Source organism: Octodon degus, unplaced genomic scaffold, assembly GCF_000260255.1.
Source record: "Octodon degus isolate 3935 unplaced genomic scaffold, OctDeg1.0 scaffold00136, whole genome shotgun sequence".
In the NCBI taxonomy this organism is placed as follows: Eukaryota; Metazoa; Chordata; class Mammalia; order Rodentia; family Octodontidae; genus Octodon; species Octodon degus.
In genome coordinates, this window is record NW_004524712.1 from 7547336 (window position 1) to 7574865 (window position 27530).

The window sequence follows — 27530 nt, forward strand, 5'->3', positions numbered from 1 at the left end:
GAGGGGCCTTAGGAGAGTTGTGCATCTGTGTCTTTCTGCTTGATGCTCCTTTCAGAGGGGATGTTTTACAGGGAGAAGATGCCAGCAAAAGGCACCCTGCCCAGCTGCAGCAGTACCAGCCTTCTCTTTCCTTCCTGCCTTCTCTTTCCTTTCTTCCAGACTCTGCAGGGATAGAAGGCGAGGCTGAGCTGGTGACCCAGGCCCCTGAGCTCTGCTAAGACCGCCAGACTCTGCAGCACTTCTCACAAACTCTCCAATTCTTCCACTCTGCCAAGTTTAGGCTAAAATCACCACACACTCTTCTCCTGTTGGTTTTCCTCTTGTGAACTCAACTCAGGGCCCTTTTGTTCTGGAAATGGTTTCTAGGTATCATGAGAGATAGAAAAGTCCATGCCAGCTCCTTGTCTTTCTTTCCTCCTTGTGAAGAAGTGGTTTCCGCTGGGTGTGATGCCATAAGCCTGTAATCCCAGCATTTGGGAGGTTGAGGCAGGAATTCGAGGCCAGCCTGTGTTACAAACTACAGAGCCAGACCTTATCTCAAAACAAACAAACAAACAAACAAACAAACAAATTCTAGCAGCCAGTCGCAGCTTTTGGTTAAAGATCACAAGAGATAATCTTTTTTTTTTTCTTATTTTTTAACTTTTTTTATTGAGAAACAAATAGCAATGAGACAGTTTCACAACCAATTACTAGTACATTGTCAACAATTAATACATTGCATATTGTTGTCTTAGTGGTTACACATTGTATAAGATGAAGACCTGATATCCTGTCTCAAACACTATTAGAACAAACCTCTCTATTAATTGAATTAAGAGAATGGAGCTGTATATCTATCCTAACTATTTGAAGTATACAGATACAAAATGGTCGTTCATTTGTATCCCCCTTTTTTGGTTAGTTTTGTCAGAGAAGGGCATCCCATTATCATTTAAATACTGTAGGTGCATGAATTAATGTTACAAGGTCTGAATAGAAAACCCACTACTTATGGATTATTGGACCATATTGGGATATTTTGCTGAATTTATGCACAAGAGATAATCTTAAGAAGGTACAATGGCTAACATTTCTATCTTCTGCACCCTGTCCCCCCTCCCCATCTGGGGGCAGGAAGACCACCTTTTTATGCTATCTACATCTCCCCAGGGGCTGAATGCTGGTAAATGTTTGTTAAGGGCTCATTTCCCCACCTGCAGCCCTCACTAGTAGCATTTGCTATACAGTCTGTGTTTAATGACTGAGTGTGGGTCCCCTACTTGGTCATTAAATGAATCAGTCACTAAATGAGGAATTGTATATAGTATGTACATTACAACATTCAGAACAAATAAGTGGTCAAAGGAAACTCCACCTAGCGACTTTGCTTTTATTTGGACAGCTCTCACATGCACTCTACTGTAATGTATAACAACATAAAACTACACGACTGCACATTACAATGAACAAAAATCATGGTACTGTGTATGCTGTAGAGGGAACCAGCAGAAGACTGTACTACCCCTCACCTTGGTGCATTGCAAGCCCAATGGAGGGCATATGTCTGAATAGTCATTAAACAGTATGTTTTTAAAAATGAGGCACATCTGTACAGAAGTACATACTTCAGGCAGCCCTCATGACACCCCTAAATGTGGAGTAGGAGGTCATGTAGTAGCCCTGTTCTATTTTCAGCCCCTCTGCTCTCTTTTGGGGAGCTGCTGAGCTTTTGAAAGTTTTTGCTTCTGATGGTTCAAGACCATAGACAATAGTCAAAAAATTTATTTATTTATTTTGCGGTACCAGGGATCAAACTCAGGACCTTCCGCTTGTCAGGCAAGCTCTTATTCCACAGAGCTATCTCCCCGGCCCAACTGAACAATTTAGAAACAACGGGCTTTGAGCGTTTATCAACTTTTTTTTTTTTTAAATGCTTTCTTTTAAGAAAATGTATATAGTTTAATTTTTAAAAGAATGGCTATGTTAAAGAGTTGGCTGGCAGAACTCCCCCGAAGTTGCCAGCGTGCACCAGCCCTTCTGATATACCACTCAGCCCAAGACCAGACAAGGGATTCCCACGTTTCTGGGAAGTCGCCCTTCGGGCAATAGGACATTTATGAGGGGTGGGGGAAAGCGTGGTTCTGGGTCGCTGACTAAAAAATAGCCGAGACAGACAGCAGCTTGAGGTTCGAGGCGGGCTGGCCAGGGGCCAACAGAATATTCCTTCTTCACTGCCGCTGCCCCCAGAAGAAGGCCAAAACTCAGGAAGAACTCAGGTGCCCCCAGGGGCAGAAGTAACTTACAAGCTCAAGCACTGGGGCGTAACCTAGGGCAAAACGCGCTCCATGAGCTTCCCTGCGGCCGTTTCTTGGGCCAGCCCCCGCCTCCAGCCTCAGCGCCACTCCCTCTCTGCCAAGTGGCTCTCTGGTCTGGAGGCGGGACCGAGCTTTCGGGTGGCCCCTGGAGGATTGGGGCTGTGAGCTCTGGAGGCTGGAAGGGGAGAAGGGAGGGGCGAGGACTGGGCAGTCCAAAGAGGAGGGGGCCTTTAATAGGCTCGCCCAGATCTTGGGTTGCTGCGCTGCGAGTGGCTGCGGAAGAGAAGCCGTCCGGCACCTCCCGCCAGCTCTCCGCTGCAAATTCTCCGCCTTGCACTTGACAGCGGTTGCACTTAAGCTCCCAGGGCGCACTTTGATTGGAAAGGCACAGGTAGGAGGCGCGGGCTGCGGGTGCACGCTCGCTGCTCTGGGAGGTGTCTCTGTGACTCGGTAGGCTGTACTTTCTGGGAGCTGCCGGCTGCCCCGGAGTGTTGGTGGTTCCGCGGCGCGGGCTGCAAGGAGACCGGTGCACTTTGCCGGGGAGCCAAGCCAGCCCCTTTGCAGAGCGCGGCTGTACGCTTCCTGGCGCCATGCTTCTCCTGAGCATCTTAACCCTGGCTCTGGCTGGGCGACCCGCTGGCGGCTCGGACACAGACCGGGAGGTCGTCATCCCCATCCGACTGGACCCGGACATCAACGGTCGCCACTACTACCGGCGAGGTCCAGAGGGTTCCGGGGATCAGGGACTCATTTTTCAGATCGCAGCCTTTCAGGAGGACTTTTACCTACACCTGATGCCAGATGCTCAGTTCCTGGCTCCCGCCTTCGCCACTGAGTACCTGGGCGATCCTCTGCAGGAGCTCGCCGCCAGCGCTTTAGACCTACGACGCTGCTTCTACTCGGGAGACGTGAACGCCGAGCCGGACTCGTTCGCCGCCGTGAGCCTGTGCGGAGGTCTCCGGGGCGCCTTCGGTTACCGCGGCGCCGAGTATGTCATTAGCCCGCTGCCCAACGCCAGCGCGCCGGCTGCGCAGAGCAACAGTCAGGGCGCGCACCTCCTCCAGCGCCGGGCAGCCCGCGGCCGGGCCGCCGGAGACCCCGCCTCCCGCTGCGGGGTGGCCTCGGGCTGGAACCCCGCCATCCTGAGGGCCCTGGACCCTTACAAGCCACGGCGGACGGGCGTAGTGGGCAGCCACCGGCGGCGCAGTCCCGGGCGCGCCAAGCGCTTCGTGTCCATCCCACGCTACGTGGAGACGCTGGTGGTAGCGGACGAATCGATGGTCAAGTTCCACGGCGCAGACTTGGAGCATTATCTGCTGACGCTGCTGGCGACGGCGGCGCGACTCTACCGCCACCCAAGCATCCTTAATCCCATCAACATCGTCGTGGTCAAGGTGCTACTCCTCGGAGACCGGGACAACGGGCCCAAGGTCACCGGCAACGCGGCTTTGACGCTGCGCAACTTCTGCGCCTGGCAGAAGAAGCTGAACAAAGTGAGCGATAAGCACCCCGAGTACTGGGACACCGCCATCCTCTTCACTAGGCAGGTGAGTTGTGTCACTCCCTGGACCCAGTCAGCCTCGTTCGCTTACAGTCACCTTTCTTAGCTCTGCAGATCCCTTTCCTGCCGCGCACTGCCCAGAGTTTAAATTCCATCGATCTCCTCCAACCCCAACCTTAAAACTTAGAGGAAAAGCCTGCTCGCAGGCTTAGCGGAGCTCCGGCTGGCGTGTATCCGGGCTGCTCTCCTTCCGAAGGTGTTGGCCTGCCGCGACCAATCAGCGCCTCGCAAATCGGGCGCGCAGGGGCCGGAACCCAGGAAGTTGCCGCCCCGGTCCCGCAGTTTGTCTGCAAGGCCGATAGGAGGCGCCATGAGGATGGTATTGGAGAGGGCGAGAAAGGCTATCCCTCTTATATGAGGCGCCTAAATCCTCTCTGACACCTCCTCAGAGGCTTCCTGTCGCTGCCTGTGGAACTGGCGAAGGTGACCCGAGGTCAGCATCTGCTATATTTCTAATGGGTGACATGTTATCCTCTCTGTCCTGGGCCCCTGGAAAACTTGGAGTGGGATGTAAGTAATCATTGAGAGATTTTGAGGGTTGCATGAAAGACCAGACTCAAGTACCTATGGGAGGATCTCTTCTTCAATCCTGGGTCTCCTCATCCTTCTCGCTGGCCCTGTCTAGCCGCTTCTAGGCCATTGCAAGCAGACCGCTAAGTTAGGGCACCTGTTTAGAACTGGGACCGTTTCACTGACAGCTGAGCTGGGAAAATCTCTTTCAATTTTTCCCCATTCTTGTTACCAAGGGGTGGCCCATTTGCTTGGTTGGTACAGAGCAGAGCAGACAAGGGCGCTCATGATCCCCCCTAAAACTCCTGCACCTCCCGCTCCAATACAGCTTTCCAGCTTCTGCCTTGCTGGTGTGGAAGCCATGGAAGAGTAGTCAAGAGCGTTTGAAGATGCCCGCTGCAGGGCTGGAGGATCATTAGGAGTAGACAGATGGCCCCCAGCCAGCCTTTTGCAATCTTTACCTGATACTCTATCTCAAAGAAGCTATGAATCTGCGAATAGTCAGGTTGAAGGTGTTGATGTAGTTGGATGCTGTGAAGTGTTTGGATTCTTGGAATTTCTTAGATACAGGAGACTGGGAGGAAAAGGGCTATCCAAGTGACCTGCTTCCTCTGATTTTGGGGGCTGCGACCTGAATGAGTGCCTTGCTCTTGTTTTGTCATTATCATAATAAGCACAGCGTCTTGGCGGTGGTACAGGATCACCTCTGGGGCTCTCAGTCTCCACTGTTTCCAAATGACCACGCGAAGCTGGTCTGCCGCCCACAGGCTGGAGCTGGAGTCTTCTACAGTAACCCATTTGGCACAGCTAGTTCTTCTCTGGAGTTGAACTTCCTCCTTTCCCAGTCATCTTCCCCTCCCACCACCTGGTTTCTCTAGGGAGTCTTGGCGTGAGTCTTGTTTCCTTGTGCTCATTCTTCCAACTGAGGTCCAGCTGCCTCTGCTCAGCTCCTACAAGCACTGCCTGAGTCATGGGGAAGCTGCAAAGGAAGCAGCTTCGGCCTCAGCACAGACCAGCTCTGCAGTTGGATTGGTGGGGGAAAGACAGCAAAGGCCAAGAACAGGATATTTTAATGGGAAAAGCAGCTGTTGCCCCATCTGCTACCCAGGATGCCACTGCGGAGACTGCTCACTGGCTCTAACGCAGCCAACCTCAGCCTCCTCTGCTTATTGGTGAAGGCTAACTTTTAGAAGCAGCCCCAGGAGGAAGAGCCCCTCTGGGAATAAGGGCCATGCCATCAGAGAGGTCCTCCCTTTTGAAGAAGCAGTCAAACAAACAGCACGACAGCTTCTGTTTCTCGGGGCTGTGTTGTCCGAGCATAACAGGTACAAGATGCACGACCACTTGGGTCAGAAGTGGAGATGCGCAAGATGTGACTTTCAGAAGCTGTTTCTCCCATAGACATCTAAAGGGCGAAGTCAGAACGGGGAGGCTGTGCTGGCAGGTCTAAGATCCAGGTATGTGTGTTATGCCGTGGGTAAACATCTTTCCCCCACTCCTTTGCCAGCGCAGATCTAGGGGCCTGCTGCATTCTCCGAGTCTTAGCAACTTCTCATTCCTGAGCTCCCTGGGGGGAGGTAGAGAACTGGATACGAACACAAGCCAACAGCTGCGCTTTCTAGACTAAGGCAGATGTGGTCTCCAGGAGCCCTAATTGTCCAGAACAGAGGATGCATTGATCACACAACAAGCATTTTGACAATCTGAGGAGTTTATTTAAAGACAGAGTAAGTTCAAGCAGCAAGAGCACACATCTGATTCTGCAAAGCAATCAGCCTCCAGGCTCATAACAGCGGGGTGAGGTCAGCCCAGGACTGGAACGAAGGTCTGCCGGGAATTAGGGCCAGAATCTTTCTTTTATTTCTGCTGTTGTATGGGATAGCAAAAGTCAGGTACGGACTGCTGAGACTCAGTAGGCCCTCATTTGCTGGGACTTCCTTGTCTTTAGGTCCAGTGCCTCTGCCGCGTGGGCGCTTTGTGGAGCTAGCTTTCACCCACGGATTGGTGCGTTCTCTTCATACTTAGCGAGCGAGCTATTTCCAGGAGCTCTTGTGGGCTGGTGCTGCACTATTAGGAAGATATTAGGAAGATATGGCCGGTCATCTGCAGGGGTTAACTGTGTGACAAGGGTCGCAGAGGGAAGCAGCCAGCTGCACTGTGATGTGCTAAGTCCTGAGACAGAGGCCTGCGGCCCTCTCTGGGGACACTGGATGGGGACAGTCACCTCTCTGCAAGCATGTGAGCCTCGGATGCCCAGGAAAGGACCAGGCTGCAGGCAGGGCCCCAGGCCCAGAAGCTCCTGGAACAGGGAAGAAAGGTTGCTTTCTGAATTGCGGGACACCTGTATTTCCTCCACCATCTGTTTTGCTTTTTGTGACATTTCTTCTTTTGAGATGACTTTGTTTTCATGTTTTATGACATGTAGTTTCTGTTCTTCTGCCTACTTACTCTCATTTTTCCCTGTGGTGTTGCTGTCACTTTCTGTCAGTCTCTTTTTCTTTCTCCCCTTCTTTCCTTCCTCCTGTTTTGGGATTCCCTGGGCAAGATGTTTCTCTTCTCTTACTTCATTCATCCCTTAACCTCTCCCCAACCCCAAATTCAACCCTCAACTTGGAGGCCTCGTCAAGGAAAAGTTCTAGGGCGCACGGGGGCAGCATCCGGAGCTTCATGTGGCAGAAGCCACCGTCTTCTATGGTGAAGCATTCGCATCTGGGCGTGTTGGCACATGACTGCAATCCCAGCACTCTAGAGGCTGAGGCGGGAGGGTCACTGTGAGTTGGAGGCCAGCCTGGGCTACACAGTGAGTGACTCCAGGCCAGCCTGAACTGCATAGTGCATAGTGAGACCCTGTCTAAAAAGAAGCCCTTGAAATAGAGCACCATATTTAGCATTCATGTTAAAAATGAAAATAAAGTGATTATATATATTTTATATCCATGTCCCATATGATAAAAAATCATGATTTCATTATGATCTTTTTTTTTTTTTTGAGATAGGGTCAGAGGAAATCAATCTTTCTTCCTTTCTCTTCCTCTTTCACTTCTTCACTTTTCCTTCTCTCCCCTACTCGCTCTCTCTTTTTTTTCTTCTATTCCGTTTTTTAGGGATGAGGATTTGTTGTCCAGGGTGGTCCCTGAGCTCAAGTGATTCTCCTGCCTCAGCTTCCTCAGCTACTGCCTCAGTAGCTGGGCCTGCATGTGTGTGCTGCCGCATGTAGCTTCCTTCTGTTTTAGCCAGTGGCTTAGTTAAGAAGAGGAGGAAGGTCTTTCTTCATCCCCCTTTCCACTTCTCTGCAGCTGCCACTGTCTCCAGCACTTCCCCGGCCTCGTCCTGACACCTTGACTGGGTCAGGCACGTGGCGTTCTGGAAGGAGACCAGGCTGGAGTCACACAGAGTGGAGTCTGGGTATCTGCACTTGCACTTGTTAGCAGCGGATCCTGAATGAGTCAGCTGCTCGCTGCTCACTTTCCCCTCCATGGAATGAGGCCAACCGTGGTGACGCGGTGACACCTAACTGTGAGCCTCTTTCAGGGATCAGTTGCACAGTGCCTATGAGACCCTGTCTTAAAAAAAAGCACTTGCAGTAGAGCACCACATTTAGTATTCATGTTAAAAATGAAAATAAAATGATTATATGTATTTTACATCCATCTCCCATATGATAAAAAAATCATGATTTCATTATGATCCTTATTTTTTTTGAGATAGGGTCAGAGGAGATCAGTCTTTAAAAAGAGGTACACCGTGCTGGCAGCTGTTCAGATCACTGCTTCAGGGACTGCTCAGGTTGTGCCACTTCCCACTGAACAGCTACCTCTGGACCCTTGTCGGAACGTAAACTTGGGCAGTCCTCATTTAAAGCCTTGTGCCCCATTGCCCTCGCAAGTGCGTGCTGTGCTTGTCTGACGACGCCTTCCTGTGCTTGAATGGAAGCCGATCCCACTGGTCTGTAACACCCCTAAGACAGCAGCCTCTTTATGACTCCGCAGTCCCTACCCCAGGCCCCTGCATTTTATTAATTAATTAATTAATTAATATTTTAATGAGAAAGAAATAGCTGAGACAGTTTCAAAACAGGTTAGTAGGACAGTTCCAATAATTAATACATTGCATATTGTTGTCTTCGTAGTAGTACTTGCATTCACAGTACAAGATGCAGACATGATATCTTGTATAAACAATATTAGTACAAATCTTTCTTCTCACTGAACTAAGAGAAAGTAGCTGTGCATCTATCCTAACTGTTTTCTATATACAGATATACATATTAAAGTTAGGTAAGTGTGTGGAAGGAGGCTGCCTGTCGCTGGGGTGCCTAGGTGGTTTCTCTCCCTTCTTGGCATTATTAAACCAGCTTTCCAGCTGTCAGGCTGGAACATCGGGAGTGGGAATCTTGGGTTCTTCTGGCATTTTTTGGCTCTTTGGCATCAAGTTTTGCCCTAGAGAAGGGCAGGGCCCCAGAGAGGAGCACGTTTAATCCACTCAGAGTCAGCAGATGGGGTGCACAGTGGGGGTGAGTCGGTGTCAGTGCAGGCATGGGGCAGGGGGCCAGGAGCCGCCCAGTCAGTGAGGCGAGGCCAGACATCGCTCTCAGTAGCACTTAATCCTGGCTTGCCTCTCCCAGGGAGCCTCCTCATGCTGTCCTTTAGCACTAGTCTAAGCTCTGGCAAAGGACATTATGGAGTAGGCTGCCTGTCCCTCCTGAGAGCCCTTAGCTCCTTTATTACTGGGTGAATGTACCCCAGAAGCAGTGGGGAGACCCAGTATGCACCCAGCCTCAAGGCTACACTGTCTCCATGTCATCCCTCTTTCTGTCTCTGTCACTTCTCTCTAACTTGTGGTTCACTGTGTGATGCTGAGTTGCTTACTTACCTTCTCTGGGTCTCTTCTGTAAAAGGGGGCCTAATATTGGCTTCTTCCCTAAAGCTACAGTGAGGACTAAGTATGGCATAGGTTCAGATGGAGACGAGTTAAGGGAATTTATCTTCCCCTACTGGGGTTAATACTGTTGACATTAGCGCAAGGCGCTCTTCGGTAGCCTCCCTTGTGAGGTGGACCTGGAGCAACGCACACTTCGGGGGCAGCCTGGGGGTCCAAGGGGTGGATTCAGGGCCTTGTTCTTCACTTGATAGCTGTGTGGTCTTGGCATGGAATCTCAACTCAAGGTGCCTCAGTTTCCCTCTCTGCAAGAGTGGCCTTTTCTGTACCCCTGTGAGTGTGATTGTGGCCTGCTGTGTTGTGGCCCCGGAGATGAGCTCTGTCTGTCAGGCAGTGGGAACTCAGTTACGTGGGATGTGTGTATTTTCTATGATATTCAAAAAATGTAAATTGCTTAGTTTTTATGAGTCCTTCTCTCTCTTCATTCTTGGAAAATGTTGGGCATCTCAGTACATACATGGGAAACAGGAAGTCTGTAGGGAAGGGAGCATCTGGGGAGTCTTGGCCAGGGTGTGCAAAGAAAGGACATCGGTAGATGGGGCCCCTGCAACATGCTGGGCAAGGAGTTGCCTACATCCTGCAGGCACAAGGAACAGAAGAGTTTCCCTTCCTCCTCTCTTCCTCCCGCCTTCTCCACCACTCCCTTCTCATTTTTGATCAAGTCTTGAGCTGAAAAGGTTAAGGCCATTGGAGCGTCTCTGAGTTGATTCCAGAAGGGTGGAGACATTTAATGCCACAAATGAGGCAAAACTGGGCCTCTGTACAAGGCTAGTGGGCGTTCAGAGCACTAAGGCCAACAATTCATCTGCGTCCCTGATTTGGAGAACAGGGACGGGCGGAGCTTCTGATCCCAAGAGTGGCGTCTCTCCTCCAGGAACGTGCACCTGTCCACACTGCCCTTGCCCCCTGTTTGATCCTCTGAAGCTAGGTTCCTTGATGGAAAGAATGCCTTGCTCCTGGCTGGGAAAGGCCTGCAGCTGCCTGTCCTAGCTCTAGGGAGAACCCTGCCTCCCTGAGAGGAAGGACACCTTGGCTTTCTGGACCTCTGTGCCGTAGAGGCAGCCTCAGGAGAACATGCGATCCCAGCCTGAACTCCTGTCCTGCTCTGGCCATTTCCGGGGAGTGGGATGGGGTGGCACTCTGCGTGCTAGCGGGTGGGGGGGAACTGTCATTATTCTGTAAATTAGTGCTATGCACTATATGCATAGGTCAGGAGACAGCTACTGCTTAGGTTTTTTTTTTTTTTTTAACTTAAAAGTTTGTCATTCTGTTGTTCCTTTTGTGACTTTCAGGGTCACAAAAGGAGGAGCTGAATGAGCTGGGAATGGGGAAGGAACAGAGGTGTGAAGGATGGGATATTCTGAGTTCTGGCTGAGAACTGGTCCTTTCCTGGAGCAGGAAACTGAGGCTCTGGTAAAAGAAAGGACGTAGTCAAAGCCACACTGTCACTTGGTGATGAGGCCAGGACCGGAATCCAGGCTTCTTAGTTCTTGTCCTTATGTCCTCTTTCCCTTGTGAGCTCAGCAGAGAGTGTGCTGGGTGCTGCAGGGCAGGCCTGTCCTGGGGGCTCTGCTGTGGGCTGCAAGCACACAGCTAGCATTCCTAGAGGCACCTGCCTTTGCTCGCTGGGATCTTGTGCTTTGGAGCCAAGGGACACATGGTTCTGCTGCCCTCTGCCTCCCCCTTCACTGTGCCACGGCACAAGGCATCATCCTCTCCTTCCTCAACTTCCCTTTTTCCTCCACTGACAAACTGCTCTGTTGAGCATTCCCTAAATGCTGCTCCAGTAAACTTCCTCTCCCAAGTTTGACAGTGGTTTTCTTGGACGTTTTAGAACTCTGGTAAAAAAGAACTTCCTGGGGGAGTAAGTCTTTGAACAGGGAAGGCAACTATTGGGTTGCTGGAAGTGGACAGAGTGCACTGTCCAGACACAGGCAGCTGCACAAAGAGAGGGCATGCATGACACCTGTCGCTGACTCCAGCACCCTCAGGGTTCAGGCTGGTCACCCTCGTGGTGCTCTGGCCAGAAGAACTGTCAACTCATTAGGAAGTGTGACTATCACCTGACTCTGGGAAGCTGAGTTTGACCGCTCAGGTGGTAAACTTCTGAGTGCTTTGGATTAAAGTTTGCTGATTTTCTGAACTATGACCACTTTTTCTCCCATGTCCCCTGACCTCACGGACCCGCTGCTTTCCAGCTCCCTGAGGTCAGCATAGGAGTGAATGCACAGACATGCTTAATCACAACACTGCCACAGACACTTACGCTAGGGGGAAAGAAAACAGAATGGCTCTGCGTGTGTGCTCGCGTGCTACAGCTCCCAGGGTCACTCAGAAGTTGCACAGCAGTCAGCTGGGATTTGGAGGCAAGAGCACCAATTCTACAGATGCAGTGCATCTCTCTGTACTTGAACCTCGCTGGGCTTCAGTTTCCTTGTCTTGGAAATTAGTCATTATTTCACTGGACTATTGTGAGGGTTAGATTGGGTCATGCACGTGAAGTGCATGCACAGTGTTTGCGAAATCATGGCTATGGTTGGCTGCCTGGGTTACTTTTCTCATTGCTGAGACAAAATACCTGACACCAAAGTTAAAGGAGGAAAGGTTTCCTGTAGCTCTTCATGTCATAGTCAACTGGCTCCAAGGCAGGGCGGCGTAGCAGAGAGGCAGCACAGGAGAAACGGTTCATGGTGGGCAGAAGACACCAGAGCAGCCAAGTAGTGAAAAGCAGCAGCAGCAGCCTGCCCCTGGCTTTTGTCCTTTCCCGGCTACCCTCCCTTTGGGTGGGGCCCCCACATCCCTGATGGGCCTTCCCCTATCCACACCTAGAGCTGTGGCAGACCAGTCGGTGGATTGATTTAGTAATCATGCAATCTTAATCCCAGCTTCTCATGCTTAGATCCAGGCATCTCGAAAAGCGCTGCCTATGGGGCTTTGGAAGTACATCAAGGTCCAAGTCATAGTGTTAGCTAAGACCCTGAGCCTCAGTTTCCACTTTTGACAACTATATATAATAATACCCCCACTCCTGATGCTGTTTGGCAGATGATGCCTGGGATTGTTTCTTGCCTACCACAGAATGCCACGTGCACTGAAGGTGGCAGTGTGACGCAGAGAATGTTAGTGCCCACTGACTCTACACATACTTTTCTCAAGAAGAGTAGAAGGCACATGAGTGTATTAGTGCATTTCCAACTCCTGGATTATTATTTGGTGGGGAGCAGGTGCTAGAGATCCACCTGAGGGCCTCGTGCCTGCTATGCAAGGCTTACACCACTGAGCTACATTCCCAGGCCAGCTCCTGGCTTCTGTAGGTGTTTAGATTGTATCACCAGCCTGCAGTGCTCAGTAAGCTTTGAATTACCTGCTCGAGGAGCCTCCTTATGCCCTTCAGCATCCCCTGGGAATACGTTCCACCAAAGTGTGCCATTAGAAGCCCTTGCTAGCACAGCAAGTTAAGCTTCAGCACCAAAACAGGGACCTAACCTTGCATGGTAGTGTACATCCGTAATACCAGCATGGAGGCTGGAGGCTGAGCATGAGGATCCAAAGTTTGAGCCAGCATGAACAGCTAGGACTTACCAACTTAGCCAGACTCTGCCTCAAAAAGGGTGGGCGGGTAGTTTAATGTGATGACCTTGGAATTAAGCCCAAGGACCTTAGACAAAGGGGGATACCTTTCCCTTGGGTGATGGTCTACCTGTCATTTCTTTCCAGCAGCCTTTGAGCTAGTGGGCTCCATGCTATAAGGACTCATTGGTTTGTCAGTGTACCCTAGACAAAGCTGTGGCAGGAATGGGGAAAAGGTAGACAGACCTGGGTTCAAGTGGAGGCCTGCTTATCTGATGGGCAAAGGCCCAGGCAGCAACAGTAGGGGCATTCATTTATGCCTTTGCAAATTTATATTCAGGAGACCCAGGGTGCCTAGCGACTAATGGCTGAGATTGTCCAGGCAGGGTTCTTTTCTCAAGCCTGAGGTAGCTTGACTGCTCTAGGCACTCTAGCTCTGTCCTGCCCTCACACCTGTTTCCAGCTTCAGTCGCTCCCAACGCTTGGGTTTCTATAGACATCTGACTGTGTGTGGCTTGTAACTTCCTCACTCTGTTTCCTCCCAGCTCATGGAGCTGGATCTCTGGCCTGGGCCAGGCCTTGGCCTGTGATACTTTGGCCAAGAATCAGGGCTTAATTCACGGTTGCCCAAAAGGCAGTCGCTCAGCTAGGAGTGAGGCTGCTCAACATTGACTTTGGTTGGGGCACAGTTGCCTTCCACCCCCGCCTGCCTCAGTGGCTCTGACCAGAACCTCACCCAGCTGCAGGAGGCACTGTGTTTCTGGTCTGGAGCTGTCGCTATATAAAGCAGTGTCTCTTCCAGTTTAATTTTGTACCTCTTAATTTCCTCCCACAAGTCCTCCCTGGGTGGGGTTGGGCGCATTCTTGGTGAACACAGAACTTTCTTCCTGAGGTCTCTTCCCTCCCTGGGGGTGATCCCATATAGATCCTAACCCCTTAGCAAGGAGTGCCTGGCTGGAAGTTCTGGGCCTAGTTGGGGTTGGTGGGGATGAGTCAGAACATCTCATAGGATGCCCTTTACTCCCTGCAAGCCCTCCCGTCACTGTCTCTAACTTCATCCTGGCTCTGCTTCTCTCCTTCCTGGCAGGACTTGTGTGGGGCTACCACATGTGACACACTGGGCATGGCGGATGTGGGCACCATGTGTGACCCTAAGAGGAGTTGCTCTGTCATTGAGGACGATGGGCTTCCGTCAGCCTTCACCACTGCTCATGAGCTGGGTAAGGCTGCAGCGGGGCAAGAGCTGCCCTCTGGGGTTTTCTGGGTGTGTGCTGGATGCTTTGGGGGTGGGGAGTTGGCATCGGCAGTACCTTTGTTTTATATTTCCTGATTGCCCCAGTCCAGTTGGCCAGCAGTACGGTCTGAATACCTCTTCTGAGTGACTGTCATTTGGGCATGGCAAGGAGAATATGAGAAAGACAAGAGGTGCACCTGCAAAGGACACCTGCAAAGCAGTCTATTGATAGGTGCAAGTGAGCAGTTTTAAAACTGTTCCGCAGGCTTTCTAGGTTCCCCCTGGTTTCTCCCTGCTCTGTGTGTCCCTGAACTCCTGCTCTGAGTCCTGCCATGTCACCCCACAGGCCACGTGTTCAACATGCCCCATGACAATGTGAAGGTGTGTGAGGAGGTCTTTGGAAAGCTCCAAGCCAACCACATGATGTCTCCAACCCTCATCCAGATAGACCGCACCAAGCCCTGGTCAGCCTGCAGTGCGGCCATCATCACTGACTTCCTGGACAGCGGGCATGGTGAGCCAGGGTGACAGGAGGGTGGGGCTGCCACTCGAGGAGGTCTTCCCTTCTTCTCTGGACCATCTCCTGTACACAAGTAGTGCAATTACCCTACAGAACTGGGCCCTGATGTCAGGGTTCGTTCCTGGAGCTCCTCAGTCCTTTCTCTCCTGCCCTTTTGCTCCCAGGCCAGCTGAGCCTCTTCTTCTCCACCATGTCCTGACAAATATCCTCTGCTCTCTGCAGGTGACTGCCTCCTGGACCAGCCCAGCAAACCCCTCTCCCTGCCTGAGGACCTGCCGGGGACCAGCTACACCCTGAGTCAGCAGTGTGAGCTGGCCTTCGGCGTGGGCTCCAAGCCCTGTCCATACATGCAGTACTGCACCAAGCTGTGGTGCACCGGCAAGGCCAAGGGGCAGATGGTGTGCCAGACCCGCCACTTCCCCTGGGCAGATGGCACCAGCTGCAGCGTGGGCAAATTCTGCCTCAAGGGGGCCTGTGTGGAGAGACACAACCTCAACAAATACCGGGTGAGTGCTGGATCCCCCACACTGGAGGCTGCGGGGAGGAGAGGAACAGGGCTGGGCCTCCACCGGGAAGCTGCCCTGCCACAGATTGGTGGCATGACAGTGACTATCACCCAGCTGCACTCTACTTCTGTTTCTGGCTGTAGTCCCGTCTCCTCTTTGCATTTCAAAGTGGAGAGCAAAACTGTGGTAGGTCAGAGAACTTGCTGAGGCCTCAGATGCATGGGAAAAGCCTCCAAAAGGACCGCGGCCTCAGTCCCGAGGGCTGCATCCTGGTGCATGTGGGAGAGCTCCGGGCGCAGAGATGAACCCTGGCCATCAGGAGCGGCTCACTCGCTGGCTCCTCCCTTTCTACCTTCATCAACTGTTTCTCAGTCCGTTTCCTACCCAGGGAGTTGGGACCACACAGATGAAGCAGGCTTAGCACTGGAAGGAAACCAAGCCCTGGGCAAGCTTCAGTAATTTGACATACCAGGCACTTAGCTTCAGTCACTGTTGTGATTGTTGTTTCTAATTGAAATGTGATTGAATAAAAGCCTCCCCCCCCCCCCAAATAGAACTAGCAATCAAACAGAGCAACGGGAACCCAAATGTTCTCTGACTGTAACATGAACTTTATGTCTTGTGTTAGGGTAGGAAAAAGTTTGTGTTTTTCCAGGTGGGAATAAGAAGCCTAGCCTTCCCCTGGGTCCTGTCCCTTCCCCATGCCTGTCCCCATTTCTGCCCTCATTTGGGTGAGGCTTGGCACAAGTATTTATGTGCACAAATGCAAAAGTATGAAAAAGCTTTCATTAGGCACCTGAGATAGGTGCGGACCAGTTATTTAAAATCTTTTTCTGTGACCCGGGGATGTATATTTTAGCTAAATCTTTAAGCGTTTGATCAGGGGAAGTTCTGAGCCAAACATGATGTCAGAAAAAGAAATAAAAGATAGGCCGTGCCTCAGAGCTCACAGTTGTTGGGTGAGCTGCAAGTACCACAGGCATGCAAGACACACAGGGGTGCATGCTGGGTGTTAGGAGGGCAAGAGTGAGAGATTCCCAATGGTGGCGAGGAGGAAGTGGCGGCACAAAGTCAACTTTGAGAGGAGGTGGGATGTGAAGAGACCCTTGAGGTGAGCAGGCTCACAACAGGTAGAGATGGAGCAGGCCAGGGAGGTGGATCTGAGAGACACAGAGGCTGCTAGCTGAGACCTGTGTTAGAAAGGGGAAGGTAGTTTGGAGCCACAGCGCAGCCAGTGTGCAGGCCAGGCTGATGGGTGAGGCTGGAGGCTTCTGGGTAAGGTCGTTTTCTTGGCCAGGGGAGTCCAGAGAGTCAAGAAGCTAAATATGGTTTTGGATAGAGAAAATGTTTTCTGGAAAGCACAATCTTTTCGTGTAATTTCTGGAGTTGTCTATTATCAGCAGAATCCAGTGTTTCCTCCACCTCTCCTCAACAGTCTTGGACTCACCTTGTTTAACTGAAGCCCACCCTTTGTGGGGGCCATTGCTCTTATCAGCAGAGGTCAACACACAAGCCCACCTTAACCATCACAGAAGCCTCAGGGATCTCGCCTTCAGAACTCACTCTGATGTGCGCAACCCAGCTTCTCTGTTCACCCTCTTTGGCTTGGGATTCGAACAGTCCTTCAGGGCTGCTTGCTGGGCCTGCAGTCCCTTGATGCAGTTCACCCTCGCTTCCTCCTAATGGAGTCACTTGACGCATGCTTGCTGGATGCCTCCCCCTACCTCTCTGCTGTTCTCACTTGGCATAGCCATCCCCTGGCTGAGTCCAGCCAAGTTGCCCCTCAGGTGTGCCTACTTGGGTGAGTGTGGCCAGAGGGACACACCCAGTGGTGCTGTCTGGCCTCTGCCTCACCCTGGACCCTCAGGTAGGCCCACCATGCTGTCCAGGGGTCTCCCAGCTCTCCAGTCTGGGAGCTCACCCCTCCATCTCTTTCTTCTCATTACCAGCTCTTTGTTTTCATTTTCACTGTCACTGGCATCCTACTCAATTTTCTGTTACTGTAACGAACTACTAGATATTGAATACTTACAACAAAATGAGGTTTACTTAGCTCTTGGTCTTGGCAGCTGCAAGTCCCAACACGATGCAGGCTCAGATGAGGGCCTCCTTGGCTGTATCATCTCATGTGTCACTGTGGCGTCACAGTGACAGTGCATGCAAAGGGGAGAGGCCACACAGCCAGACAGAAGCTGGAGTGAGGCGGGGTCAGGCTTTCTCTCTCAAGTCCTTCCCACGGAGCTGATCTGTGAAGCCTGCTTACTTTCCTGCAGTGTCAGTTTTCTTCTTTCTGGAGCTGAGCTGGATGATTCCTATCAGGGTACAAACCTGCGTGACTTCTATACTCTTAATCAAAACCTCTTGTGGGGTCCTATGGCCTCTCCAAATACGCAATCTGTTTCTCCAACTTCCTTTGTAGTGAAGTTCCTTGGAAGAGCCATGCAAGCACGCTCTGCTTTCTTCTATCTTTTCTCCAGAGCTCATTCAAAACAGGACTTCACTCTCAGCCTTCCTCCTAACAGCTCTTGTTCGGGCCGTTTGGTGTTCAGTCCCTGCTCCTACCCTGAGATGCTGCAGCCCCCCTCCACCCCTGGGGCACAGCCTCCTGCCCACCCCCCCACGCCCACTGTGTTATGCATTCTCTACTTCTCTTCCCAGCTGCCCCTCACATGCCTTCACTTTTTCTCTCTCCTCATTTTCTACGGGTTGTTGTGCTCCGGCCCAGTCCTTCGCTCCCGCCCCCAGTCCCCACTCAGTCTTTCAGATCATTCTTCTAGACTGAACCTTTAAAATACCATCTTTGTGGTGAAAGCCCTCCAGCTTGTCTCCAGCCCAGGACTCTCTCCTGAATTACAGGCCTCCTTGTCTGGGTGACTCTTAGCAACCCTGTGCAGATACCTGGTGGGCGCCTTGAACACAGCAGCTGTAAGGCTGAGCTCCTGGTCCCTTCCCAGAAGACTGCTCAGGCAGCTCCTCTTCCCGCTGTTCCTGCTACAACCCTTTTCCTCTTGGTTACCTCATACCATGTGGCTCACACTCATTGGCTCTGTCTAAGCCTCTGGACCCCACATCTCACTGCTTCTTCTGCTTGTCCTCCGGCCACCATCCCCCTCCCCAGATGATGTCAGTCGCTCCCAACTGGCCTCCTACCTCTCGCTGTTTACTCCTCATGGCCAATTCCCAACATGGAACAGGAGAATCCTTCTAAACTTCAAATTGGGATGCGCTGTTTTCCTGCTGGGAGCCCATCAGGTGTTCTCCATCTGGCATGGAATGTGCCCCGCAGCCTCGCCTTTGCCTGTTTCTCCCTTGCTGGCTCTGCTTCTGTGATGCTGGTGCTCTTCCTCTCGGTGTGCCCCTCCCGAGGGCCTTCGTGTGCTGCCTCTGGGATGCTCTTTCTTCAGTCTGCCCGGCTCGCACCTGTGCTTCGAGTTCATACTGAGACTTCCCTGATGCGTGCTGATGCAGAACCTACTGCACTGGGGTCCTCCCAGTTGCTCTCCAAGACGCTACACGTTCTGGATTATTTTTACTGTTTCTCTCCCCCACTCGGCTCTTGAGGGTGTGAACTTGCCATACATGGTGTCAAGTGTGTAGTAGGAGAGTAGTAAATATTTGATCATTGAAAGAAGGAGCACAGTGAACAATTTATACAGATGGGTGGGAAGAGAAACAAATGACACTGTGCAGTAACGGTGCTGTAGTGACTGCCAGTACAGGAGAGAAAATGGACACGTAAGACCTCAGCCTAGACGCCTTCATCCTTCAGCTGGTCCTTGCTGACTTGGAGAGAGCAGCTTCTGCTTGTGGTGGGTACACAGGAAACAAGAGCTGTCTGGCTGACAGATGGGATGACTGCCCCGAATGTGTACACAGTAGATGTACTTCTATTTCATACAATCAGCTCCTGATTAGGTCCATGTGGGTCAGTGACTGAATGGATGATCTATGACAGTTGAATCCTAGACTCATGGGGCTGGGTTGCTCCCTCTCTTGCCCAATTTCTGTGCATTCAGGGGGTGAAACCCATTTTGCTATCATCCTAAGAGAAACAATGCAAGCGGGGCGTGGTGGCTTCTGCCCGTAATCCCAGCACTCTGGAGGCTGCCTCAGGGTCAGGAGGATTGCTGTGAGTTGGAGGCCAGTCTGGGCTACATAGTGAGTTCAAGACCAGCCTGCAAGACATAATGTGACCCTGTCTCAGAAAGACAGAGTGGGAGGGAGGGAGAGAAAGAGAGAGAAAGAGAAAGAATGAATGAATGGTAGGCTATAAATTTTCTATCCCCACCCAACCCTCTTAAAACAACCAACCAACCAACAAACAAGCAAACATCCCACTCTGCAATTTGTTACAAAGCCACATAGAGTTTAAGGGTTGCTCAGCAGTTTTTCACTTGTGTGTCTTCTTAATCCAGAATTATTACTACTTATAAGGAAACTTTCTCAAATGCAGCACCTGAATAAGGTAAAATGTCAGTTTAGTTGGGAAAAAGTCTGAATTACAGAATACTTACAAATTAAAATATTTAAGCATCTGTGGCAACGTTGCTTCCTGGCTTAGGTTGGGCCTGCGGGAAGGTTAGACTTTTGTAGATGTGCTAACAATAAGTAGAAAAGCAGAAGCTCTGAGTTTCTGTATAGCGCCAGGCCTGGTGCTAGGAGTTTTCATATACATCAGCTCATTTTTTTTTTTTTTTTTTTGTGGAACTGGGGATTGAACTCAGGCCCTTGCGCTTGCCAGAGAAGTGCTTATTCCACTGAGCCAACTCCCTGGCCCCCTTATAAGGATTTTTTTTTTCCCTCTGAATGTCTTCAGGGCAGGTTTGGCTGGCTGGAGCTGTGGGGATCGAACCACAGCAACCTGAGCCTGACTGCTTTGTTGAAGCAGCCACTTAAAGAACTGAGCTAAGGGGCAGGCCCCCTGTGTCAGCTCATTTAAAGCTTCTACCAAACTCAGACCCGAGTCTTATCATCCCATTTTTGCAGGGGAAGCATGTAAAACACAGGGAGGTTTGGCCACCAACGCAGGCCCACCTTTGGGACTATAGAACTGATCTGCCTCACCCTGCAGCCCAGGGAGGAGTCTCTCTTCTGAGTGATTTCATTTATAACTGAGAGCAGTTGGTGTTTGCTCATTAATTGCTTGAGGTGTTGTGTGGGCCCGGTGCATGTGGATCATTGGCTTATCATTTGCTTCTCATGACATAAGGTAGATTTCATCCAGGGGGGCAGGATGGGAACTTGGAGGCAGTGCCAGCAAGCTTTCCTACAGACTAAGGGCCCAGCAGTGGCACCTGGAGCGGAGCCCTGTGGGAGTCTAACAGGCTCCTCTTTGCAGGTGGACGGCTCCTGGGCCAAGTGGGAGCCCTACGGTCCCTGCTCGCGCACCTGTGGTGGAGGCGTCCAGCTGGCCCGAAGGCAGTGCAGCAGCCCCTCCCCTGCCAATGGTGGCAAGTACTGCGAGGGGGTGCGGGTGAAGTACCGGTCTTGCAACCTGGATCCCTGCCCCACGTCAGGTGAGGCGGGAAGGCCCTAAGACCTGGGAGGGGACCTTGAAGAACAATTTCTGCCACCCCTTCGACATAGGCCAGGGCCACAGAGGGATCCACTCCCCAGGACAGAGCCAGGAAGTGCAGGGTGCAGAGTCTTCTGGAGGGCCTCCTTCAGCCTGCTGCCTCGTGGCAAGGATGTTTTCTTCCATGTACTTAGGCTAGGAGGCCGACTGACTCAAAGGGATGAGACAGTAAGATCTTGATGGGGGAAGAACTGAACCTCTATTTTGTAAATGTTTCTGTCTAAAACAGTATTTCCTACAATTGGAAATTTAGCTTAAGGAAAAACTATCTTTTCCATCTAAAATTTAACATTTCCTTTACTTAAGCAGTGAACTATAACCTTAGTAGCAATAAATTTGTCACTTTGTCACCAACAGAAATCATGGGTCTTTCCATGGGACATTCTGGTTGAAGAATTCCCAGAATGCTACCTGTGATCATTCTGCTTCAGAATTACAGTTGTTACTGGAGTTCTTAGCAAATCTTACTGCTCAGTGCACTAACAGCAGCACGGGTACCACATGTATATTTCAAAATATATTGACCATTGAGATCAGTGCAATTGGCATCTTTGTAAATCCTTGCAACTTATTTTATGCAGTAATAACCCTATGATGAGAACAGTTTCAGTTGACTGCTGAAGGATTTCATTATCCAAACCACATCTAGCAGGTCTGTGAAGGAAGAAAGGGTGGCGCATTGCTCAGGACTGTGTCCTGCTCGGTGTGCTGCGTTTCTGGTTCCCGCCTCTTTAGTCCTTTTGAGCTGGGGCGCCACACTGCGGAGGGCGGGAGGAGCCATTTAGAGCTCAGGTGCTGGGCACAGTGGGAGGGCTGCTGGCTTCTGTTTCCTCCCTTTAGTTTTGTGCCTGTGCTTTCTCCCTACCTAGCATCAGGCAAGAGCTTCCGTGAGGAGCAGTGTGAAGCGTTCAATGGCTACAACCACAGCACCAACAGGCTCACTCTGGCTGTGGCGTGGGTGCCCAAGTACTCGGGGGTGTCTCCCCGGGACAAGTGCAAGCTCATTTGCAGAGCCAACGGCACCGGCTACTTCTATGTGTTGGCACCCAAGGTGAGCGAGCTGGGGCCAGAGACCGAGCAGGGGGAGCCCACTGAGGGGAGCACTGGCTGAGCTGCTTTCCTCTTCTCCTCTCCCTCCCTGGGGTGCTGCAGGTGGTGGACGGGACACTGTGTTCTCCTGACTCCACCTCGGTCTGCGTCCAAGGAAAGTGCATCAAGGCCGGCTGCGACGGCAACCTGGGCTCCAAGAAGAAGTTTGACAAGTGTGGGGTGTGTGGGGGCGACAACAAGAGCTGCAAGAGGGTGACGGGACTCTTTACCAAGCCCATGTGAGTTCTGGGCCCTGCAGGGTACAGCAGGGAGAAGGTGGGAGGCGAGTGGCTGGAATTCCCCCAGGCACTGGGAATTAGATTGGGGTGAAGGTCAGATCCTGGCATATACTTTCCATGGAGCCTGTTCATACTGCGCTAGGGCTGATACTTATGTGTCCACCCATCCATCCCTCCACCCGACCCACTCATCCAACCATTCATCCATGCATCCATTCGGCACAGATAAACAGTGGAGAACACACCTCAACAGGAGGAGGTGATAGGCAGGGAGATGGCAGTGTTGTTACAATCTGTCTAGGCTTTGGAGCAGGATCAAACCTGCATTCGAATCTCAGTTCCTCATTTTCTGCATGACCTTAGGCAAGTTGCTCAATCTTTTGATTTTTAGGCATCTTCATTTGTAATGTGAGGATAGTATTAATACAAGTCACATGAATGGGAGCAAACAGCTAAGGGACAGCTACAAATGGCCGGGATGGAAAGAGCCTCTGCTTCCCAGAAAATGTGGCGCAGATGTGTGTCTCCCCCCACCTGGAGCTTTGTGAGATCAACAACACTCTCCTTTGACAGTCTTGCGGGAGATGCAGGCAGAGTTCTCATATCAGAGCAAAGAGTATGAAAATGTGGGGGTTCAGTCGGGCCAGCGAGATAGCTCAGCGGACTAAGTGTGTGCTTAGACAAGTGCAGGGACCAGGGTTCAATCCTTGGCAACACATGCTGTGCTAGCCCTGCTCCTGGGTGAGCTGAGCTGGCCGTGGAGACCAGGCATGATGGTGCACACCTGTCATCCAGTGCTGGGGAGGCTGAAAACAGGAGGATCACTACGAGTCCAAGCTGCATAGTGGGGCCCTGCACCAAATACATAAATTAAAAAAAAATTTGGAGGGTCAGATGACTGTCCTCTCGGGAGTAAGACTGTCCCCTCTTTTTCCCCCCAATTTTATGTATTTATGAAGCTCAGACACATAGTGATCCTCCTGTTGTCAGCCTCCCCAGTGCTGGGATTACAGGCATGCACCACCATGCCTGGTCTCTGTGGCTGGCTCGGTACGCCTGGAGGGTAGGGCTGGCACAACATGCAGGACTGGGCATCAAACCCTGGTCCCTATGCTTGCCAAAGTATGCACTTAATCTACTGAGCTATGTCGCTGGCCCAGCCTGTCCCCTCTTGATGTGACACCCTCTGCTGCTTCTTTTGGAGGGCAACAAAGCTCCCTCTCTGGAAACTTGGGTGCTGTAGATAGATGTGTTCAGGGCTGTCCTAGTTGGGGATTTACAGCAAAGTAGCCATGTGGGCATTAGATCTGCTCAACTGGTTAAAGGGACAGGCTGTCAGGAGCTGTAGAAGCCACCTGGCTTAGCCCACTCTTTGTACAGAGAAGGATGCCCAAACCCAGAGACACTGATCTGCTGAAAGACCCCAGGAAGTTGGTGCCTGAACCAGGGCTGGATCTGTAGCCCTGGCCCTCAGGCTACTGGGCTGTCAATGCACAGAGCTGCAGGTTCCGACTCAGGCACTCTAGACTTCCTCCCTCCCCTCCCCCACCTCCATGGTGGATACCCTGAGTCCTCCCTGGGCCAGGAACTCAGCTATGTGCTTTACAGGCTACGGCTTCTTTAATCCTCCTTAGAGCTGGATGGGACTTGTGTAACTGTGTACTCCATTTGGTAAGTGAGGAAATAGAAGCTAAGAAAAATTGAGATTTTTTTTTTTCCAAGATCGGTAGCCAAGCAAGGGACGGGGATCTCTCTGACTCTAGAACTTGTGTCTTTAGTCCTCTCACTGGCACTTGCTAAAAGATAAGTTCCATAACCAGTGTATGCACTTTTAGGTGAGCCAACAACAAGCCCGTGTACCAGCCTTCCTTTCGTGCTTCCCCGGGGCCAGGGACGGCCTAGTTCCTCTTTGCACTGTGCCGCCACATTTGCAGCTTGGCCCAGAGCTTGCCAAAAGGAATCGGTTGCCACTTTAAAAGGCAGTGCAGCTCTAAGGCCTAGGCATCTGTCTAATGAACAATCCCTGTTTCCTACCCAAGGCATGGCTACAATTTCGTGGTTGCCCTCCCTGTCGGCGCCTCCAGCATCGACATCCGCCAGCGCGGCTACAAGGGGCTGATTGGGGATGACAACTACCTGGCCGTGAAGAACAGCCAGGGCAAGTACCTGCTCAATGGGCACTTCGTGGTGTCGGCTGTGGAGCGGGACCTGGTGGTGAAGGGAAGCCTGTTGCGGTACAGCGGCACGGGCACAGCGGTGGAGAGCCTGCAGGCTTCCCGGCCCATCCAGGAGCCCCTGACTGTGGAGGTCCTCTCTGTGGGGAAAATGACACCACCACGGGTTCGTTACTCTTTCTACCTGCCCAAAGAGCCCTGGGAAGACAAGACCTCCCTTCCTAAGGAGCCGCGCGCGCCCCCCGTGCTGCACAACAGCGTGCTCCGCCTCTCCAACCAAGTGGAGCAGCCCGATGACAGGCCTCCTGCGCGCTGGGTGGCAGGCAGCTGGGGACCTTGCTCCGCTAGCTGCGGCAATGGCCTGCAGAAGCGAGCAGTGGACTGTCAGGGCTCATCAGGACAGCACAGGGCCTCCGCGTGCGATGCAGCCCATCGGCCGGCGGAGATGCGAGCCTGTGGGGAACCCTGCCCAACCTGGGAGCTCGGGACCTGGTCACCCTGCTCCAAGACCTGTGGCCGGGGGTTTAAGAGGCGTCCACTCAAGTGTGTGGGTCACGGAAACCGGCTGCTGGCCCGGGACCAGTGCAACTTGCGTCGCAAGCCCCAGGAGCTGGACTTCTGTATCCTGAGGCCCTGCTGAATGGGACTGTCCCTTCCCCCCTCATTCTTCATCCCACTGTTGTGCCAGTGCTCTGGCTACCTGGTGCAGGGAAGGGTGACAAGCGGCCTGTGCCACCATGCCACTCATATCCAGGACAAGGACCATGGATTGGGATGAGTGGTTCCTTCCTCCCCGGACTGGGCATGGGACGCTAACTCACACACAGTCTACCTCATGCCCCATTCCCCGGGGGCCCAGTTTCGGGGAGAGGCTACAAGGCGTGGGTGCTGGACAGAAGGTGCTGAGGCCCAGCTTCCAAGGGACCTAGAGGATGGACTTCTCCCAGGGAGAACTTCAGGGACCCCAGCCCCTGTCAGAGGGGCCACACGCTGCTGGAAGAGTCATGGCTCAGCAGCGTGGCACCCTCAGGTGGCCCTGGGGCACTGAGCCATCTCTGAACAAAGCAGGGTTTCACGGTGCTTTCAGACCTCTCTTGTCTTCTGACTGACACAGGTCAATCAGTGAGGATTGTCGTGGCGGGTGGAAGCAGGGGCTGGTGGGGTTGCAACAACTGGAGCCTGGGTTCCTCTGCTGGGGAAGCTGTGGGTGGGGACAGAGTCCCAGGGTTCCTCATCTTCCAACTGGGCCCACCCTGGAAAAGCGAGCCTCTCCTTACCACCACTATCCAGGAAGTAGACTAGGGGCAGGGCTGTTGCTAGTGTGCTCAGAGGCTTTTTGGAAAAAGGAGAAAGTCCCTTGGAGTTACCCGCTTTGCCTAGAGGGAGCCATGGCTGACAGATGCTGGTGCTTGTCAGATGGCTGAGGCAGGAACATGAGGGGAGACCTGGGGGTCCTGCTGGCTGTGGGGCTGGGCCAGTGAGTGTGTCCTCAGCTCGACTAGGCACTGGGGACTGTTGCCCTGGGACAGGGAAGAGGACGCTCCAGTCCCAATGTGGACTTTCGCCACAGGCCCTACATTGCCTCTGAGAATCTTCCCAGTGACCACAGTCCTGTGCATGTTGGGAGGGAGCAGATGTTCCCAGGAGGGCCCAGAAGAGCACCTCAGGTTTCAAGTTGGGCTTCTTCCCTCCCTCCGGATGCTCCTGCTGTCTGTGCTGGGCATGGCATATCACTTCTCCAGCTGTGAATTGGGTTGTCTGTTTGCTACCTCAGATTATGCTCTCTGGGAACCCACCCTGTCCCCAGGGACAGAGGTAACCTGGTGCTCCCACCATGCCCAACTGTCATCTTCATAGAGCAATTCGGCCAGCCAGAGGGAGGAAGGTGTGATGCAGGCCAACGCAGGGCTCCAGACGTGAAGGCGGGGAGGGGGTATCTCGCTTCAGGTTCCTCGGGAGCTGTTCAGGAGGCAACAAGAGTCATAACCTGATCCAGAGGCCTTTGAAGCTGCTAGAAGGAACGGTTGGAGACACTTCTGGCTTGTTAATGTGGCAGGGGTAAAAACCTAGGCATTTTCTATAGCTCCAAGAGGGGAGATAGGGTGGGAACAGAGGTCCTTTGGCCAAGCAGGGTATTCCTTGAAGGTGCAGATGCCCCCGAGTGGAAAGGGGGTATTCTGCTTTTCAATGCGGGCTAAGTCCAGGAACTCAGTGAAGAATCAAATGAAATTAAATCAAAGCATGAACCTTCCCTGGGGAGAGGGGCTCAGTCCTTTCCTGAGGTTTCCTTCATAGTCAAAATCCACAAAGCAAGCAGCCAGCCAGCCAGGCCTCTGGTCTGTGGCCTTTTGACACTGGTCTAATCCTAGGCTAGAGAATGTGGCCAGAGCTCTGGTAAGGTGGAAGGCCTTTGTGGAGCAGGGCAGGCGACACTTGACACTCTTGAAGGATGGAGCAGGAAGGAATCCCCTTCCTCACACTGTGAGGCTCGGAGACAAAAGGACCCCAGGGTGCAGGCAAAAGGGGGGTCCTGCTGGTGTCTGGTCAGTGTATTCTCTCCCAGGTGAGGAGAGGGTGGGGTAGGGGCTGCGTGGGGTGGGCAGAGGGCTGAGTGCTCCCTGGTGGGTGCTGTTTACTGACAGTTGCTTCACAGATCATTTCAAGGAGGGATAACCACTCTCACTCCTGACACAAGCCGGGTCTCCACGCTCTTCCTGCAGCTCCTTCCTTTCCTTAAAACAACAGCAGAGCCCCCCTTCCCCACTCCCAAAACCAAAATATCCAATACTATGACCAAGACAATTTGGGAAGTTTGTCTTGTCTTTGAACACTTCCTTAGGCCAGCCAGGCTTCCCAGAGCTGAGAGATGACTTGACGCACAGGCCATGGCACAGGAAGCGACGGTGGCATCTCGTGGCTGAGCGAGCAGAGGAGCCTTCAGGGAGCGCCAGCAATTTCTTCAGTGGGGTGGAGACCAGTGAGGCCTTGGGCGTAGGATCCCCAAGCCTCTTTTACCCACTGTGTGCACTGATAGGAGGCGCCTCGCCCGAATATCCTCAATACCAGAGAGGAGGTTGCGGGCCAAGGAGAGCTTGAGGGGCTGGATTCCCCAGCCTGGGGGTCGGCTCCTGAGGCCCCAGGCACTGCCATCGCTAGAGCCCCACGCTGTACTTGCTTCTTTTGCATTCCATGCACTGTAGAAGGAAGGGACGACCTGGGTCCTGGCTGGGCGTGTATACTGTGTATACAAGGGAGCTGGCTGCAGGTGATGACAGCCTGCGGCGAATAAAGCGGAAGTATTTAACACTTGTGTCCTG

The 27530-nt window shown here is 52.3% G+C and overlaps 1 protein-coding gene across 4 annotated transcripts; it reads left to right on the forward strand.

Annotated features, from left to right (window-relative positions):
* Positions 1 to 2054: 2054 nt before the first annotated feature.
* On the forward strand, positions 2055 to 27523 carry Adamts15 (ADAM metallopeptidase with thrombospondin type 1 motif 15). 4 transcript variants are annotated; one of them, XM_004641431.2, is made up of 8 exons: positions 2055 to 3844; positions 13964 to 14096; positions 14457 to 14624; positions 14853 to 15136; positions 20475 to 20652; positions 21581 to 21762; positions 21864 to 22039; positions 24079 to 27523. In XM_004641431.2, exons 1-8 carry the CDS (start codon positions 2888 to 2890, stop codon positions 24851 to 24853), a joined length of 2853 nt encoding a protein of 950 aa, XP_004641488.1. In that variant the 5' UTR covers positions 2055 to 2887; the 3' UTR covers positions 24854 to 27523. The 4 variants fall into 4 exon arrangements, with proteins under 4 accessions (XP_004641488.1, XP_023557229.1, XP_023557228.1 ...); XM_023701461.1 differs by lacking the exon at positions 2055 to 3844 and adding an exon at positions 4241 to 4291; XM_023701460.1 differs by lacking the exon at positions 2055 to 3844 and adding an exon at positions 4305 to 4368.
* Positions 27524 to 27530: the final 7 nt, after the last annotated feature.

Coding starts and splice junctions, on each gene's coding strand:
- Adamts15 (XM_004641431.2), top strand. CDS start 2,888: ATGCTTCTCCTGAGCATCTTAACCCTGGCTCTGGCTGGGCGACCCGCT. Junction 14,625..14,852: donor CTTCCTGGACAGCGGGCATG/GTGAGCCAGGGT, acceptor TGCTCTCTGCAG/GTGACTGCCTCCTGGACCAG. Junction 21,763..21,863: donor TCTATGTGTTGGCACCCAAG/GTGAGCGAGCTG, acceptor GGGGTGCTGCAG/GTGGTGGACGGGACACTGTG.